The sequence below is a fragment of the Gopherus flavomarginatus genome, chromosome 9, assembly GCF_025201925.1.
Source record: "Gopherus flavomarginatus isolate rGopFla2 chromosome 9, rGopFla2.mat.asm, whole genome shotgun sequence".
Lineage (NCBI taxonomy): Eukaryota > Metazoa > Chordata > Testudines > Testudinidae > Gopherus > Gopherus flavomarginatus.
Window position 1 is genome coordinate 25,682,306 of NC_066625.1, and position 17,790 is coordinate 25,700,095.

At 41.7% G+C, this 17,790-nt stretch overlaps 1 protein-coding gene and 1 long non-coding RNA gene across 2 annotated transcripts in view; one reads left to right on the top strand and one right to left on the bottom strand.

Annotated features, from left to right (window-relative positions):
• USP7 (ubiquitin specific peptidase 7) overlaps nucleotides 1–17,790 on the top strand; it is a 117,521-nt gene that overhangs the window by 26,262 nt on the left and 73,469 nt on the right. Inside the window, exon 2 of the mRNA XM_050966406.1 lies at nucleotides 17,411–17,515. Within this exon, the coding sequence (XP_050822363.1) occupies nucleotides 17,411–17,515 (105 nt within the window). The remainder of the gene's footprint in view (nucleotides 1–17,410; nucleotides 17,516–17,790) is intronic.
• LOC127057614 (uncharacterized) lies at nucleotides 1,679–3,053 on the bottom strand. The gene is made up of 2 exons (XR_007776134.1): nucleotides 2,943–3,053; nucleotides 1,679–2,292 (listed from the first exon to the last, which is right to left on the bottom strand). It is a non-coding gene; the product is annotated as an uncharacterized LOC127057614 (long non-coding RNA).

The following is a 17,790-nucleotide window of genomic DNA, read 5'->3' on the forward strand; positions in this document are numbered from 1 at the left end:
TCTGTGGGAAATGGAGCCCAAGCTGCTGAGGAGTATGCTGATGAGTCTCACCAGCACTTCACGTTTGGCAGTTGAGCTATTCCTTCAGCTCCAAAGTGACAATGAGGAGTCCGACGATGATATTGAGTCGCCTGACACACATGACACTAAATTGCTTGTGGCATTCATGAAAATGCTCAGCACCGTGGAACGCCGCTTTTGGGCTCGGGAAACAATCACTGAGTGGTGGGATCACATCATCATGGAAGTCTGGGATGACAAGCAGTTGCTGCAGAACTTTCGGATGAGAAAAGCCACTTTCATGGGACTGTGTGCTGAGCTCGCCCCCACCCTGCGGCGCAAGGACACAAGATTGAGGCTTTGGCTACACTCACACTTTACAGCGCTGCAACTGGGGTGTGAAAAAACACCCCCCTGAGCGCTGCAAGATACAGCGCTGTAAAGCGTCAGTGTAATCAGGGCAGCAGCGCTGGGAGCGCGGCTTCCAGCGCTGCACGCTACACCCGTAAGGGATGTGGTTTACATGCAGCGCTGGGAGAGCTCTCTCCCAGCGCTGCCGCTCTGACTACACTCACACTTCAAAGCACTGCCGCGGCAGCGCTTTGAAATTCCAAATGTAGCCATACCCTGAGAGCTGCCCTGCCAGTGGAGAAGTGGGTGGCTGTTGCAATCTGGAAGCTGGCAACTCCAGACAGCTACCGATTGGTCAGGAACCAGTTTGGAGTGGGAAAGTCGACCGTTGGAATAGTGTTGATGCAAGTTTGCAGGGCCATTAATCTCATCCTGCTAAGAAGAACCGTGACTCTGGGGAACATGCAGGACATTGTGGATGGCTTTGCACAAATGGGTTTCTCTAACTGTGGAGGGGCAATAGATGGGACGCATATTCCTATTCTAGTACCACCCCACCTAGCATCCGAGAACGTTAATCAGAAGGGGTATTTCTCTATGGTTCTCCAGGCGCTTGTGGATCACCGTGGGTGTTTCATTGACATTAACACAGGCTGGCCTGGAAAGGTGCATGATGCACGCATCTTTCAGAACAGTGGCCTGTTCAGAAAGATGCAGGCAGGGACTTTTTTCCCAGACCGGAAGATCACAGCAGGGGACTTTGAAATGCCCATTGTGATCCTTGGAGACCCCGCTTACCCGTTAATGCCTTGGCTCATGAAACCCTATACAGGGAAGCTTGACAGGAGCAAGAACCGGTTCCACTACAGGCCGAGCCGGTGACGAATGACTGTGGAGTGTGCTTTTGGCCGTTTAAAAGGATGCTGGCGATCTCTGTATGGGAAGCTAGACTTGGGGGAAAGCAACATCCCTGCGGTTACATCTGCATGCTGTACCCTCCATAATTTTTATGAAGGGAAGGGTGAAACATTCAGTCAGGAATGGACCTCCGAGGTTCAACGCCTGGAGGCTAAATTTGCACAGCCAGAGAGCAGGGCTACTAGAGAGGCCCAGCACAGTGCTACAAGGATTAGGGATGCCTTGAGGGAGGAATTTGAGGCTGAAAACAAACAGTAATGTTTGGTGCCTTGCACGGGAGTGAAGTGCAGTGGTTATAATGTTAGTAGGAATCTGTTTTTCCTAAGCTGATTTGCAGTGCCTGTTTCTTTCCTGGACTACGGTATCTTTCACTTTCTGCAATAATAAAGACTGTTTTCAAAGCCAAGTATTCATTTATTGAAAAGAAAATAACTTTCTTGACAGACACACAACATTTTGGGAACCTAAAAGGGCAGGAGGGTGGGGTGGTGAACTGTACAGTCACAGGTTTGAATATGTCCTGTCTGGAGTGCTGTGCAATGACTGCTGCACTTCAGGATGCCTATACTTCATGGTGATGGGGGTTGAGTGCAGAGGGTAAGGGTCGTAGTTCTCAGGACTGGTTGGTGAACGTACAGGTGTTGGGGGCAGCTGGTGGTGGTAAGAACTTGGATGCTGGGGAAGGGGGTTTGGAGCTGACATTGGGACACAAAGGAAAGAGCTTTGGGACGGAGGAGGGCTGGCACGGTAGTGCTCTGCCTGCATGGCTACGAGTGACTGGATGGAGTCCGCTTGGTGCGCCAGGATGCTTATCAGCTGCTTTGTGCTTTTCTTCTTAACCGCTGCTTTCCCTTTCCCTCCAGTCCTGCAGTTTTTTCGTCCAGTCCTGCAGTTTTTTACTGTCTCTGGCAGAGTGATCCATAACTGCTTTCAGCATGTCGTCTTTGCTTTTTTGCGGCTTCTTCCTGAGGTTTTGTAGCCTCTGAGCAGTCGATGATATGGACAGTCGAGTAGTCAAGGACACTTTTCGAAAGGCAAAAATGGCAACAGTTAACAGAGGCAGCATTGTTTATAATCTCACCCAGACCGTTATTCCCACACAGTGAAGGAGTTTATAGTCTTCACTTTAGCATACTTTTCTCATACCAAACAGAGCGCACATAACCCACAGGAGCCACGAAATGATGAGTAAGGGGGACTGATTGCTTCAGGGATGTGCAGGGGTTTCTGTGCATTGAGGAAAGTAAACTGCTGCAGGGGGCATCTACACTGAACAGTTTGCGAACATTTTCCACAGGAATTAATCCTGGAAGATATCTCGCTGCGGCGGGTCACCTGGGAAGAGCGGGAGGGTCTTCTGCAGCAGTGCGGATTCTTCCCTGGCCCCTATGCAGCTTGCCTGTGTGCAGCAATGGTCCCCACATCCCTCACGGCACAGTGGCGCGGACGCGTTAGCCTGACTGGGACAAGGACCACAGTGGCTCTCCCTATAAACTTGCGCAAGCGCATTGCCTACGCTCTGGCTGAAACTTTTGAAGAGATTACAGAGGCCGATTACCGCGACGTGATAGACCACATCAATGGACTATTCCACATCTAGACATGCATGCATGCAGCCATAACCCACCCTCCTCTCCCAAAACATTTTCATCCTGAAAATAAAAGCCGCTTACCGGTAACCTGCTCCTCTGCTTGTCCTCCACCAAGTACCGGCTGCTGCGACTGGCTACTTTCCTCCTCGCTTGAGAAGAGCTCCTGGTTGCATGCCTCCTGGGACTCTGGGGTGTCTCCTCCCACCCCAATACCCTCACTCTCGGTCCCCCCCCCACTCTGAAGTGTCCATCGTGGTTGTCGGATTGGCAGTGGGGTCACCCCCAAGTATTGCGTCCAGCTCCTTGTAAACACGACAGGTCGTGGGGGCAGCGCCAGAGCAGCGGTTTCCCTCGCGGGCTTTGCAATAGGCACTCTGCAGCTCCTTCATTTTAACCCTGCAGTGCACTGCATCCCGGTCATGGCCCCTTTCCAGCATGGCCCTTGATATCTGCCCATAGGTATCATAATTCCTACGGCTGGAGCGCAGCTCTGACTGTACAGCTTCCTCACCCCAAACACTGATGTGGTCCGTCAACTCACCATTGCTCCATGCTGGGGCTCGTTTGGCGTGTGGAGGCACGGTCACCTGGAAAGATTCACTGATTGCACTCCACACCTGGCTGAGCAAACAGGAAGGGGATTTTTAAAATTCCCGGGGCATTTAAAGGGCGGGTCACCTGAGGCCAGGGCAGTAGAGTGCGAACTGATGAGCAGAGTGGCTTAACAGGGATTCTGGGATACCTCCGAATACCTCTGGAAGCCAGTTACAGCGCTTTTGCTGGCCACACTGGCGGAGCAGCGCTGCATCACCAGCCCTGCAATCGTTATACCCCAGGCACAGCAGGAGTACAGCCAGCGCTGCAGCCAGGAAGATGTAGCTCTGTATGTGCCTTGCAAGTGTGGACGGTGAGTAAGTTGCAGCGCTGTAAACCCACCACCAGCACTGCAACTCTCCAGTGTAGCCGAGCCCTATGGCATGTTGCCTATCTAGTCATTGTTGAGTGTTTTACAGGTATGGCAGAGGTTATAGATGGCAAGTCTGATCCCGCAAAGAGTTTTGTCATGTGTTGATGATAATTTAATTTTCCATTTTTTCTTTTACAGTGTTAGTCCTTGTCCTGAAGTGCTTATAAGCTACAATCAGTGAAGCGATAATTTTTTTTTATGAAATAGAAAAAAAGAGAGAGAGAGAAAACCGAGAGAGAGGCCAGGGTAGGGAAAGAACAATTAACTAATATTTAGATGAGTTAAACATAGTCAATTCATCAAGGCCTGATTAAATTCATCCTAGGGTACTTAAGAAACTTGCTGAAATAATCTCTGAACCATTAGTGATTGTCTTAAAGATCTCATGAAGACTGAGTGAGGTCCCATAGAAATGGAGAAGGGCAAACTTACTTCCAGTCTTTAAAAAGGGAAAAAAGCAGGAACCAGGGAATTTATAGATCAGTCAGCCAAACTTTGATACCTGGAAAGACACTGGCTCAAATTATTAAACAATCAGTTTGTAAGCACATAGAGGATAATTAGGTGATAAATATTAGCTGGCATTGGTTTGGCATGATTTGTTCTTGACAAATCCATCTAATTTCCTTCTTTGACTAGGTAACTGTAGCGAAGTAGTAGATACCTCAATTTTAGTCAGACATTTAATACAATCCTAAATGACACTCTTATAAGCAAATTAGGGAAATATGGTCTACCTGAAATTAGCTTAAGTGGTGTGCACAACTGGTTGAAAAACAATATGTTCAAAGAGTAGTTATCAGTGGTTTACTGTCAGACTGGGAGGACATAACAAGTGAGGTTCTGTAGGAATCTGTCCTAGGTGCAGTACTACTCAGTATTTTTTTTTAATGACTTTGGGATAATGTAGTGGAGAGCATGCTTATAAAATTCCCAGATGTAGATGTAGGCTGAGAGGGTTTTCTTTGGAGGACGGAATGAGAATTCAAAAGAGACCTTGTTAAATTGGAGGATTGGTCTGAAATCAATAATGAGAAATTTATTAAAGACAAGTACAAAATACTACACTTTAGGAAGGAAAAATTAAATACAAAATGAGAAATAGCTTGCTAAGCGGTGGTGCTGCAGAAAAGGATCTGGGATTTATAGTAGGTTGCAGATTGAATAAGTCAACAATATGCTTCAACAAAAAAGGCAAATGTCATTCTGGGATGCATTAACAGGAGGGTAGGATGTAAGAAATGAGAAGTTATTGTTCTGCTCTACTCAACAATTCTGAGGCCTCAAGTGGAATAGTTTTGAGTACCTCACTTTATGAAAGATGTGGACAAATTGGAGAGAGTCCAGAGGAAAGCAACAAAAATAAGAAGTTTGGAAAACATGACCTATGAGGAAAGGTTGAAAGAATTGAGTATGTTTTTAGTCCAGGGAAGAGAATACTTAGGTGGGACATATAAGACTTGAAATTTGTAAAAGGTTGTCAGTTGTCCTCCATATCCACTGAGGATAGGACAAGAAGAAAATTGCTTAGTTTGATGCAGTGGATGTTTAGGTTAAACATTAAGAAAAACTTTCCAACTAAGTACTGGATACCTAGGAAGGTTGTGGAATCCCTGTCACTGCAGGGTTTCTTTACAACAGATTAGACAAACATCTGTCAGGGATCATCTAGATATACTTAATCCTGCCTCAGTGAGGAGAGTATGGACCAAATGACCTCTTGAGGCCCCTTCCAGCATATATATCTATGACAGTATGAAATCTATATACAAAGGATTTTTTAATAACATTGTACAAGCTAATGTATTGTCCAGCTGCATTTTTCTTTTATAAATGTGTCTCCCCTCCTTCCCCCTCAAAGTCTGCTGTACTATGAAAATTGTCTTGGAAAAATTATTACTCGTGGAGTTTTTAGTTTCCCTGATAATCAAGCACTACATCACTGATCATCATGTGTATCTGATGGAAGAATTACCTGGAATTCTTTCCTTTTACCACATTCATGACACCTCTTTTTCCTTCATCTGAGAGCTATCTCTTGGCTTGTAATTTTTCTCTGAGCATCCTCACCTGGAATCATGGGGCTGGTCTACACTAGGGATGGGGTTCGATCTAAGATTCGCAACTTCAGCTACGTGAATAACATAGCTGAGGTCGAAGTATCTTAAATCGAGTTACCTACTGTCCTCACTGCACAGGATCGATGTCCGCTGCTCCCCCTGTCGACTCTGCTACCGCCGTTCGCGTTGGTGGAGTTCCGGAGTCGACAGGAGCACGTTCGGAGATCGATATATTGCGTCTAGATGAGACGCAATATATCAAACCCCGAGAAATCGATTGCTACCCGCCAATACAGGCCAGTAGTGAAGACGTATCCCTAGTCATCCTCTCTTGTAGCTTTCCTGTTTAGAGGAATATATCAGCCTTCAAATTCTGCTGCTTGTCATGGAGTCAGAAATTGCTGTGGAGTCGCACAGGAATGAAATAGATGTAAATGAAACAAAAGCAAATTGGCCTCTACATTGGTAATAAAATTAAAAAAACACTTTTTATTGTGTGTGCAGACGACATAGTTTTTTAAAGTCATGAATGTAATCTGTTGTAATAATTTTACCCTTAAGTCTACATTCAGACACAGATTTACAGCTATCTTGGCACCTGCATGTTCACATACTCCTTTTCTCACCCACCCCATCTTTGTTTCCTCCTTTTATCTTGTACTTCCGTTTTCCTTAATAAATGTCTTAGGAGAATTACATTGGCTCTGAGGTGACCTCAGAAGATTACAAAAATTGTTCCAGTATTCCTTTTTCATTTTTTTAATTTTGTTTTGCTACCATTCTCTTGAAGACTAAAACTATAGAACATAATTTTCACTCAAACAGTGGTGTAGATTTAATGCCCGTTTTCCTGCGTCCAATTGCTTAATTAAGAATTTTGCTTATATTCTAACAGCAAATGGGAACAAGTAATCAACCACTGTGTCATGTTAGCCCACTATAAAGAGGGGGATTCTGCCAGTCCACTTGCTGTCTTCATCAGATGGACAACCTTCTAAGCTTTGTTTTGATCTGTTTTTAGTTGCTTAAAAATCTCTTACATACTCTTTTGTAAATTAATTGAATTTAGGGCATGGTTTTTTTCCCTTTAGGAATTATGTGAACTATTTCTTATCTTCTGAGGGAGCAAAGGGTCTCTCTCTGCAGCTTTTGCTGTATTTAGGGGCACAGGAATCAACTCAACCTGGGGCTCCCAGCTTCCCATTTGCTTTTGCTTGATCAGGAAGTCAGAGCCTCATTTTAGAGGTTTTTGTAATGGCTTTAGTGATTACTTTGCAAAGAGTATATTAAACTAAAATCTTTCTTAAATCCCATCTTTTGGTCATAACCAGCTCCCATAATGGGAGAGTTTTTGGTGGGAGGAGGAGAGATGGAAAGTAGAACAGTGCTTGAAATTACCAGATACTGAATTTAGTGCTTATATGTCCACAAGCATTTGGGATTTTGGCTCAAGTCTGTCATTATAAATGTCAGTCTGGGTTAGCAAATGATTGCTTCAAGCATGTACAAGTGTTATTCTCTAAACACGGTAGCTTTGTAAAATTTCAACAAATATAATGTCTGTGAAATTAAATTTATCTTCCAAATAAAAAAAAATGTATTAAATACCTTAAGTGGCATTACCTGTTGGTTCCTTCAGGCTGCTTAAGAAGGACATAAGAGCAATATGAGTGTTTCTTTTCAAATGGTCCAACAAAATATAGACTCTCAGGTAGAAAGTTAGACCTGGATTACATATTTTGCGGTTAACCTGCTTATGCACACTGATACTGAAGAAGGTCAGCCTTTAAAAAACTTATTTCAGTCTCTAGTAATATTTCCTCGGCCTTTCTGTGTTCTCTCCTGCCACACTGCTTCAGGTCTTTGCTATCTTGGGTTGCTACTGGGTTACTTAACTTTCTTTAGTAGACAATGTTTACTGAAAGTTTTATTCAGCTGTAAGAACCATTTTTCTAGGTTAAAAAAAATATGCAGCTCCTAGGATCCTGCCTAACTGCTACAGAACCTTCAGGTTTCAACTGTCTGTTTAGGACAGTAAACAAGAATTGAGCCCTTCTGTTCCTCATCAGTCTCCGCTCTCCAATTTAAAAAAATAAAATCAAAACTTTATGGAACTGCTGATACTAGAAAATCTCACGTGCTCCTCTAGTCAAGCTATTCTGTCCAGTATCTGAGGTAGCAAATCTTGGTTTGTCTTCAGGTCTCCCTACACCCAAAGGCAGAGATGTGGCAGAGTGGAAATGGGCACATAAGATCTTCACATTCCTGCATGCTTTTGGTACATTCTTGACCTTACTTCTTCCCTATCTGCATGCTGTGTAACAGTGATTCTCAACGTATTTACCGTTGTGGGCCATATCCAGTACTACCTTTGTGGCCCTGAGGATGTCACGTGGGCTGTGGCTCTGGGCTGAATGGGCCGCCGGTTTGAGAACCACTGCTGTATATGATGAGGCCCAGTACAGTTACTACAACAGCCAACCATTTTTCACATTCTCATCTGTGGACGTGGGATGTCAACTGAAACCGACAGCAAGTGCTTCCATATTCACTCGTACTCTTTACGGCAACACCATAAAGTCTTTCAATGTTAACTTCCATCTTGAGAAGCAACTCGTACTGACATATCTTGATTTCATAAGACTCTCTAGTTCTGGTCCAGTTAACAACCTCAGTTTGTGGGCTCCCACCACATTCTTTTTACTTCTGAGGTTTCCTCCTCTCTGTTAAGAAACTGGTTCGAACTCTGATTTTAAATTGTCCATAAATTAGTGTCCATAAATTAACCTGGGCACTGTGGTCAATGTCTTCTAAGATTCTTATGCCTGGTGATCTTAGATGTGACATATGTAACAAACAAAACCTGCAAGTTACCCTGGTTCCTGGCAGTGGCAACTCACTGCCACTACTTTTGAACTAGTAGGAATTTTCTCCTCTGCCGTCATTTGTAAACTGCTATAAATATACTCGATTCAGGTTTCATGGCTTCTATCCAGATACAATTACTTGCATTACTTCACTGCGGAACAGAGTAAGGGGTTGTCTACACGTACAGAGCTGCACTGGCACAGCTACACTGATGCAGCTGTGCTGCTGTAGTGTTTGTTGAAGATGCTGTCTACACCAACAGGAGAGCTTTGTAGGTACTCTACCTCCCCGAGAGGCAGTAGCTGTGTCAACAAGAGAAGCCCTCCTGTCAACATACCACTGTCTACATTGGGGGTTAGTTCAGCATAACTGCATTGCTCAGGAGCGTGCGACGTGATTATACTGATGTAAATCTGTAGTGTGGACCAAGCCTAAGTCTTACTTCCTGGATCACTATTCTGAAAGCTAGCTATTCCATAAGACTTTCTTTTAACATAATATCCAAAGTCAGGTCCAGAACTGTGTACTGGTTTAATGTTTTGAGATGGTATATTTCAAAAGATCAAATCTTTATATAGTCCATATGCAAATGTATGTCATTGTTACTTGTTTCTGTAGTCATATTTCAGGCTTTTTTTTACCTCTGTCACCAAATGTGATTATTTAGAACAAGGGTTCTCAAAGTGGGGGTTGTGACCCCTCAGGGGGTCGCAAGGTTATTGCATGAAGGGTCCTGAGCAGTCGGACTCTACCCCCAAACCGCGTTTCGCCTCCAGCATTTATGATGTTAAATATAAAAACAGTGTTTTTAATTTATAAAGGGGGTCACACTCAGAAGCTTGCTGTGTAAAAGGGATCACCAGTACAATAATTTGAGAACCACTGTTTTTAAAAAGTGCCAACACTTCTTCAATCTATTCCATTTATCCCTCCTCAGTTTAATCACAGGGCTTCTCTGAATGGGCAGCAGAATCTTGTAGTGAGCTCAGTTTATTTAAAAACCTCCCCCTAACTTATTTAATGCTTTATCTATAAGAATAAGAGATACTACTCTAGGTTAAACTAGCATTCAGAACAAATAAGTAGTTGCTGTGATTGTTATAGGGATGCTCTGTGGTGGCAGATGGGGAGGTGACCACAGAGGCAATCTCCCTACTAGGATGTGGTCCATACTTTGAAAAAGTTTGAGAACCTCTGTCTTAATATGTTAAAACGGAAAGAATTTTAGAAAGAGTTGTAGTGATATAATTTACTTTTTGCTATTCTATTTGTCTATTTTTACCATTTCCTTTTAGCAATCAAAATTGAAAATTAGTTTATTGGTCAGTTTCATTTTAGCTATTGAGTTGGTTTCTCGCCTTTAACTTTTGATTCTTGTACTCTCTGAAACATTTGGGTTCCAAACATTGCAATGGAATGTTTGTTTGATAACAGTTTGTACTGGAATTTAATAAACAGAGGAACATGGGACTATTTCTGCTTTCCTTCCACTTTAAAAAATCTTTTACGGTAAAGCCTGAATTATGAGCCAAATTTGTTCTTACATTGTCTCTTTAATGAGAAATTCACAGAGGCATACACATTGACACAAGTACTGCATGAATAAAAGTTACACTTTCATAAGTGCATTCCACGAAGTATGATGAGATAATAGTTCCATCTGAGACAGTTGCATGCATATCAATTTAATGGAACCCAAAATAGGTTTATGGTAATCCAGTATACCTTTCAAGGAGGCTCAGATCCTCCATTAGGATGATTCTGATTTGATTATTCCATTGGCTTCATAAATAACAATGATAAAATATCTAGCCATCATAATATCTGCAGATCTTAGTCATTTATAAAAGTATGGTATGATTGCCTCTATTTTACAGAAGATGAAACTGAAGCACAGAGCTGAAATGACTTGCCCGAGGTCACCTAGTAGACCTCTGGCAGAGCCAAAAATAGAACCTAAGTCTCTGGAGTTCAGTGTCACTGCCTTGTCCACTAGGCCATACTGCCTGTGTAACAGAAACTCTGAATGCTTGTCGTCTTTTCTTAAATTATTTTCTAAAAGTTTAGTGAATTTATTCTTTGTGAAAGGTGCTGCACTGAGAGCCCTACATACTGAAATCCTCTCGCCCACAGAGCAAGTATAGTAGTAGCAGTGCAGTCTGTCTTCCAGCCCCACCCCATAAATTGTCTGTCCATATTCATGCTCCCTATACTTTGAGGGGTGGAAGAGGAAGAAATGGGCTGGCATGGAGTTGATTATATCAGCTATACACTAGCTGAGGATCCCCCCATATCAAGGAAAACTTAATTACCCTGATAGGGGTAGCTTCTTGGCCTGTTTCCACCGCTGTTGTGGAAGTCAAGATCTGGTGCATAATCTTTCAGTCATACATTCCAAATGTGCATTTAGCACCATCTAATTTCCCATTTTTTATAAAAAGCAAGAATATTGAAATGCAGAATAATGATAATGCAACATCATGGTGCATTGTTTCCATTTCCTGACTTGGATGAATTTAAAATCTCAACCACATTCTAATTAAATTAAGGTGGTCTTGTTTGGTTTCGGAAAACTTCCTGCTTAACTAGAGAACATAACTGAACAGAGGATTTAAGTTAATATTTGATAAGAGGAGTGAATGAGTTGTATCCAGTAAGCGTCTGAGACTCTAGCCTAGTGGTTCTCAACCTGTGGCCTGTGGGCTGCTTGTGGCACAGTCAGCACAGCGCGGTGGCCCAAGTGACATCCCCAGGACCATACAGATAATCTTGGATGTGGCCCACATAACACATTCTGGGCCACATACGCAGCCCACAAAGGTAAATAGGTTGAGAACCACTGCGCTAGCCTCTTTATGATGAAGCACATACCATGAATGTTGCACATTGCTTCATTTAACATCTCTGAAAAAGTCATCTTATAAAGTGAAAGGCCTCGGATATTGCTGTATTTTTTTTTATAAGAGGAATTGTATCCAAATAGAAGTGCCCATCCTTTCAGGGGAGGAAGTCAGACCTCTAGACCCCTGCTAATTTTGGATTCTGCTTCTTTTGGAAAAACAAGTTTGGCTCTGTCCAGGGTGCTGAATAGCCTCTGAAGGCAATAGACGTGCTTGGAGGCTGTGGGAGATTAACTTTAGTGTAAACAAAGTGTGTGATAAGGGTACGGTTACTCTTACTTAAGACTGTATACCTGACATCCCTAGCCACCAAATGGTTCATGTCTTGAATGTGTTAATTGTTTTCATATGGAAACTGTGTGTTTAGCCATTATATATATATATATATATATATATATATATATATATATATATATATATATCCACTGTTAAAAGTATAATAATAATCAAAACAGATATAAAAAGTAAAAAAAAATGCAGGTAGCTATATCCTTTTCAAGTCCCAAGAATTCTCCCATTAAATGTGTAATTTCATAAAGGTGAAACTTATAAACAAATGCATTAAAAAGAACAAATTTAATATTGATCTTCAGTATTTTGTGTCTTTAGATAAGTGTTGCAAGCCAGGTGTCAGTCTGACACAGTTCAGTTGGGAATAAAGGGAAACAGGAAGACTTTTTATCAATACATTAGAAGCAAGAGGAAGACCAAGGACAGGGTAGGCCCACTGCTCAGTGAGGAGAGGGAAACAGTAACGGGAGACTTGGAAATGGCAGAGATGCTTAATGACTTCTTCGTTTTGGGCTTCATTGAGAAGTCTGAGAAGTCTGAAGGAATGTCTAATATAGTGAATGCTTACGGGAAGAGGGTAGGTTTAGAAGATAAAATAAAAAAGAACAAGTAAAAAATCACTTAGAAAAGTTAGATGCCTGCAAGTCACCAGGGCCTGATGAAATGCATCCTAGAATACTCAAGGAGTTAATAGAAGAGGTATCTGAGCCTCTAGCTATTATGTTTGGGAAATCATGGGAGACGGGGGAGATTCCAGAAGACTGGAAGGAGACAAATATAGTGCCCATCTATAAAAAGGGAAATAAAAACAACCCAGGAAACCACAGACCAGTTAGTTTAACTTCTGTGCCAAGGAAGATAATGGAGCAGATAATTAAAGAAATCATCTGCAAACACTTGGAAGGTGGTAAGGTGACAGGGAATAGCCAGCATGGATTTGTAAAGAACAAATCATGTCAAACTAATCTGATAGCATTCTTTGATAGGATAACGAGCCTTGTGGATAAGGGAGAAGCGGTGGATGTGATATACCTAGACTTTAGTAAGGCCTTTGATATGGTCTCGCATGATATTCTTATAGATAAACTAGGAAAGTACAATTTAGATGGGGCTACTATAAGGTGGGTGCATAACTGGCTGGATAACCGTACTCAGAGAGTAGTTATTAATGGCTCTCAATCCTGCTGGAAAGGTATAACAAGTGGGGTTCCGCAGGGGTCTGTTTTGGGACCGGCTCTGTTCAATATCTTCATCAACGATTTAGATGTTGGCATAGAAAGTACGCTTATTAAGTTTGCGGATGATACCAAACTGGGAGGGATTGCAACTGCTTTGGAGGACAGGGTCAAAATTCAAAATGATCTGGACAAATTGGAGAAATGGTCTGAGGTAAACAGGATGAAGTTCAATAAAGATAAATGCAAAGTGCTCCACTTAGGAAGGAACAATCAGTTTCACACATACAGAATGGGAGGAGACTGTCTAAGAAGGAGTATGGCAGAAAGAAATCTAGGGGTCATAGTGGACCACAAGCTTAATATGAGTCAACAATGTGATACTGTTGCAAAAAAAGGAAACGTGATTCTAGGATGCATTAACAGGTGTGTTGTAAACAAGACACGAGAAGTCATTCTTCCGCTTTACTCTGCGCTGGTTAGGCCTCAACTGGAGTATTGTGTCCAGTTCTGGGCACTGCATTTCAAGAAAGATGTGGAGAAACTGGAAAGGATCCAGAGAAGAGCAAGGAGAATGATTAAAGGTCTTGAGAACATGACCTATGAAGGAAGGCTGAAGGAATTGGGTTTGTTTAGTTTGGAAAAGAGAAGACTGAGAGGGGACATGATGGCAGTTTTCAGGTATCTAAAACGGTGTCATCAGGAGGAGGGAGAAAACTTGTTCACCTTAGCCTCCAATGATAGAACAAGAAGCAATGGGCTTAAACTGCAGCAAGGGAGATTTAGGTTGGACATTAGGAAAAAGTTCCTAACTGTCAGGGTAGTTAAACACTGGAATAGATTGGCTAGGGAAGTTGTGGAATCTCCATCTCTGGAGATATTTAAGAGTAGGTTAGATAAATGTCTATTTGGTCCTGCCATGAAGGCAGGGGACTGGACTCGATGACCTCTCGAGGTCCCTTCCAGTCCTAGAGTCTGTGAGTCTATGAGTTGATTCTAGAAAACATAAATTGATGTTCAGTCTGTGTAGATTATTTTCATTTTTGACAAATACAATGTCTTGATTACTTGTTGGACAGTAACACTTGTGTGCTACTTAATTATTTCAGTAAAAAAGGTTGTTTTTTCCCCAACAGCTATAGATTATAGATTCCAGTACTTATTCAGTGGCTGACTGCATCTTTTGACAGTGGCTTGCAACCACACTCAGAATACTTTTGAATGGACAAAAATGAAGATGTAGTTCAGCAGTATGGCTTCTATGCTAGAGTTGTGCTTTTGACTGATCAAAAAATAATTGGTAAAAAAAAAAAGTCTAATATTTTAAAGCACTGGTTTATTATAGCAGTAACAACAGTATAGAAAAAGAGTAATGTCTACAGTACAGCCCTAAGTCAACCTTTGTTAGGTTGACTTACAGCCATCGCAGTAATTACTGCAGTGGCTGTTGTCCACACTACCATCCTTCTGTTGTTGGAGCATGTCCTCAACAGGAGCCCTTCCACCAACTGAAGAGGGGCAGTGTCGGGGGCTGAGAGCCAGAGCTCTCAGCTCCGTCCAGCTCCCTGTTGGGAGCCCAGCTGCCCTCCTGGGCTCTCAGCTCCCAGCTTCCTGCTGGGAACAGAGGGGAGCCACCTGGACATCTCTGTTCCCTGAGTGGGGAACCCTCCAGGCAGCAGCCTGGCTGGGAGTGGGGAGCCCGAGGCAGCCGGGCTCTAGTTGCCTGGCTTTCATGTCAATTTCACAGAAATTGACAAGATAGTTAACAACCAACACTGCATCACCCTAACTACACTGATATAAGTGCTACACCTCTCATTGAGTTCGAGTTGTTATGTCAGTGTAGTAGGGCATTGACATCAGCAGGACAGGGCTGTAGTGTGTACTCTGACGTAAGTCAACATAAGCTGCCTTACATCGACCTAACTTTTTATGGTAAGCTCTTTGTGGCAGGGACTGTGTGCTTTAATTTGCTTAATATGGTTTGTAAACCCCAGGTACATTGATGGCCTGCTATACAAACAAAGACATACCTACAGTGTTTGTTCTAGAAGGTTCAAGCCACTCAAGATGTTCAACTTTAAATAGCACTCTAATGTCCAACAGGTAGCATTAGAATGTAGATAAGTGAGTGATCAAGACATTTAATTAGGCTTGGTTACAGATAGCACCTTGAAAGGATGAAAAAGGTGGGTTGCTGCCTACATCAGCAGTATTCTTGCTGGAATATTTGAGAATGGTCAAGTAACAGGCAGGCAGTTGACCAGCTTGCCAAATTATAATATACTGTGCTAATTGGGTTGGGTATTTTGAAATCCATGTTGGTGGTTATTCAAGAAACAATGTGATGACTTTCATTTCCTGCTCCATTTCTAACAACTAAGTTAACAAACATTTATCTGAGCAAGAGAGAAACAGTACTAGAATATTTAACTCCTGTCATTTATGTATATTGAATCATTTGCATTTCTTTGAATTCTTTAAAGCTAGGACTCTGCAGTATTTATTAGGGAGGATGACTTGTTGATTTCATAGTGCTGCATGCTCAGTAATGTTAATTGGCAGTGTCTGGCACGTACAAAGGAAAATGGCTGAATAATGATGTGTGAGAGCTGCAACACAAATATTTGCTGATATCCTGATGATAAATGCTTGGTCTAGTTTTTTAAAATCTCTTTGGTTTACTGTACTGTTTTTATAAAAACTGAGTTTTGGGTGCACTTATGGCTCGTTAGGCTAATACACCCTATCCAGCTCATGGGAATGCCGTGTCATAGCCTGCTGGCCAGTAAGGAGGAGGTATCAGTGGATCTACCCTGGTTTACTTACTCTCCAAAGCTAATGAGCTCAGACTGCTTGGATTTGAAATCAGTTTTCCTTTTCCTGGATGCTGTTAGTTCATGGCGTCTTATTATATAATATTCAGTGCAACTCGCATGGGTTTCCTCACAATGGGTTAGCCTCTTGCAAGATGCACTTCTATTCCCTTCTATCCCCATGCAAGGATTTTTAAATGCAGTTTTAAAATTGTAAATTAGCTTGTTAAATAAAAATAATACCCTTAATTGTAAATAGGTAGTCCCTGTCTCCCATGCATCCTACTAAATAACGTCCGTGTTCTGATAGTGATAGATTTGTACAACTTTAAAATGTAACCTGAGAACTGTGCTTCAGCATAAGAGAAATATTAATTGGACTAGTACTCAGCTGAGCTAAATGTGTAATCCTAAACTTAAACTTATATGAATGTATATCTTAATCATCAGCTTCAGATACAAAGTCTGATATCCCCATTTCTGTTCTGTAGCCTGTGTGTGGGTGGCGTTGTCTTTTAGAGTCATACTGTAGCTTTGATACTGCAAGAGATCTGCCCAAAAGAGACTCTTATGCCTGCCTAGTGTCTTACTGAAGTTAGTGGGCCTCTCTATAGGCAAAAGGATCTGCTCACTTGGATCTGATTTTAATGGGTGGTTGAGGGTTAACGGCTTCTGTATGAACTCTTAGCATGAGTGAGTGATCCGTATGGGGGTGGGGGAGATGTGGAGAGAAAGGAGTGGAAACAGTGTTATGGTAGTATGTTGGTATATCTCATCAGAAGGCATACATTTTTAAGTCAAACTTCTTATACTTTATAGAATCTTATTTTTGTAGGTGCATAAATTCTCTGTAAATGTTCAAACAACTATATTAGCATAAGTTAGCAATGGTAATGATAGAGTTGGCAAAGGGATGATTTTAAATATTAATGAAATGTTCTAAGTTTTCATTCTTAAGATCTTAAACATGCTCTTACATGTGCTGTGGTGCTTGCTTTTTCTTTAAAAGGCAATCAATAAGACTGCTTATTCAGACAGTCTTAGAGCAAATTAATGTCTGTTAATTGATTAATCAGTATTACTTCAGTTCTAACTGTATGCAGTTTGAAAGGGCCTAAGAATAGTCATTTAGAAATTGTTAAATATATATGTATTGTATTTAGTAAAACTCTGTCTGGTCTACCAAGTGTAATGCCATATAGGAAAGTACACATATCTGTTAGGAATTAAATTATAATTTTAAGTCTGTTATGCATTAGTATGACACGTAACCAATAAGGGTTTGCCTACACAGGGAAATTTACCAGCAGAACTGTAGTGGTATAATTATAGCTAGAACTCCCTGTGTGGACACACTAATTCAGGAATAAGAATACGGACTAAGAGTGCCTTTTTCTGATATTGCTTATGTCATTTTGAAATTTTCCCATGTAAACAAGCAGTAAGTTACTGATAATTTTTTTTCTTATTAGCTGGAGATACAGATGATCCACCAAGAATTACGCAAAATCCTGTCATCAATGGGAATGTAGCTATGGCCGATGGACACAACAACACAGAAGAAGACATGGAAGATGGTAAGTAAATATGACATGAAAATATTGTGAGCAGAGCTTGTTGTTTATTTTATATTTGTAGAGTGCTCAGCACAATGGTATCATGATTAGGGTCTCTGGGTGGTGCTGCTCTAGTAAAACTGATTCTAAAAAAATTCTAATGATGATGTGATTTCAGGAAAAGAGTTATTGCTTCCCCATGGAGAAAATAAACAATGTCTAAATTTCTGTATGGGAATTCCTTTTTAGAGTAGTCATTCTTCAAGATTGGCGATCCCAAAAGCTATCAGCAGAAA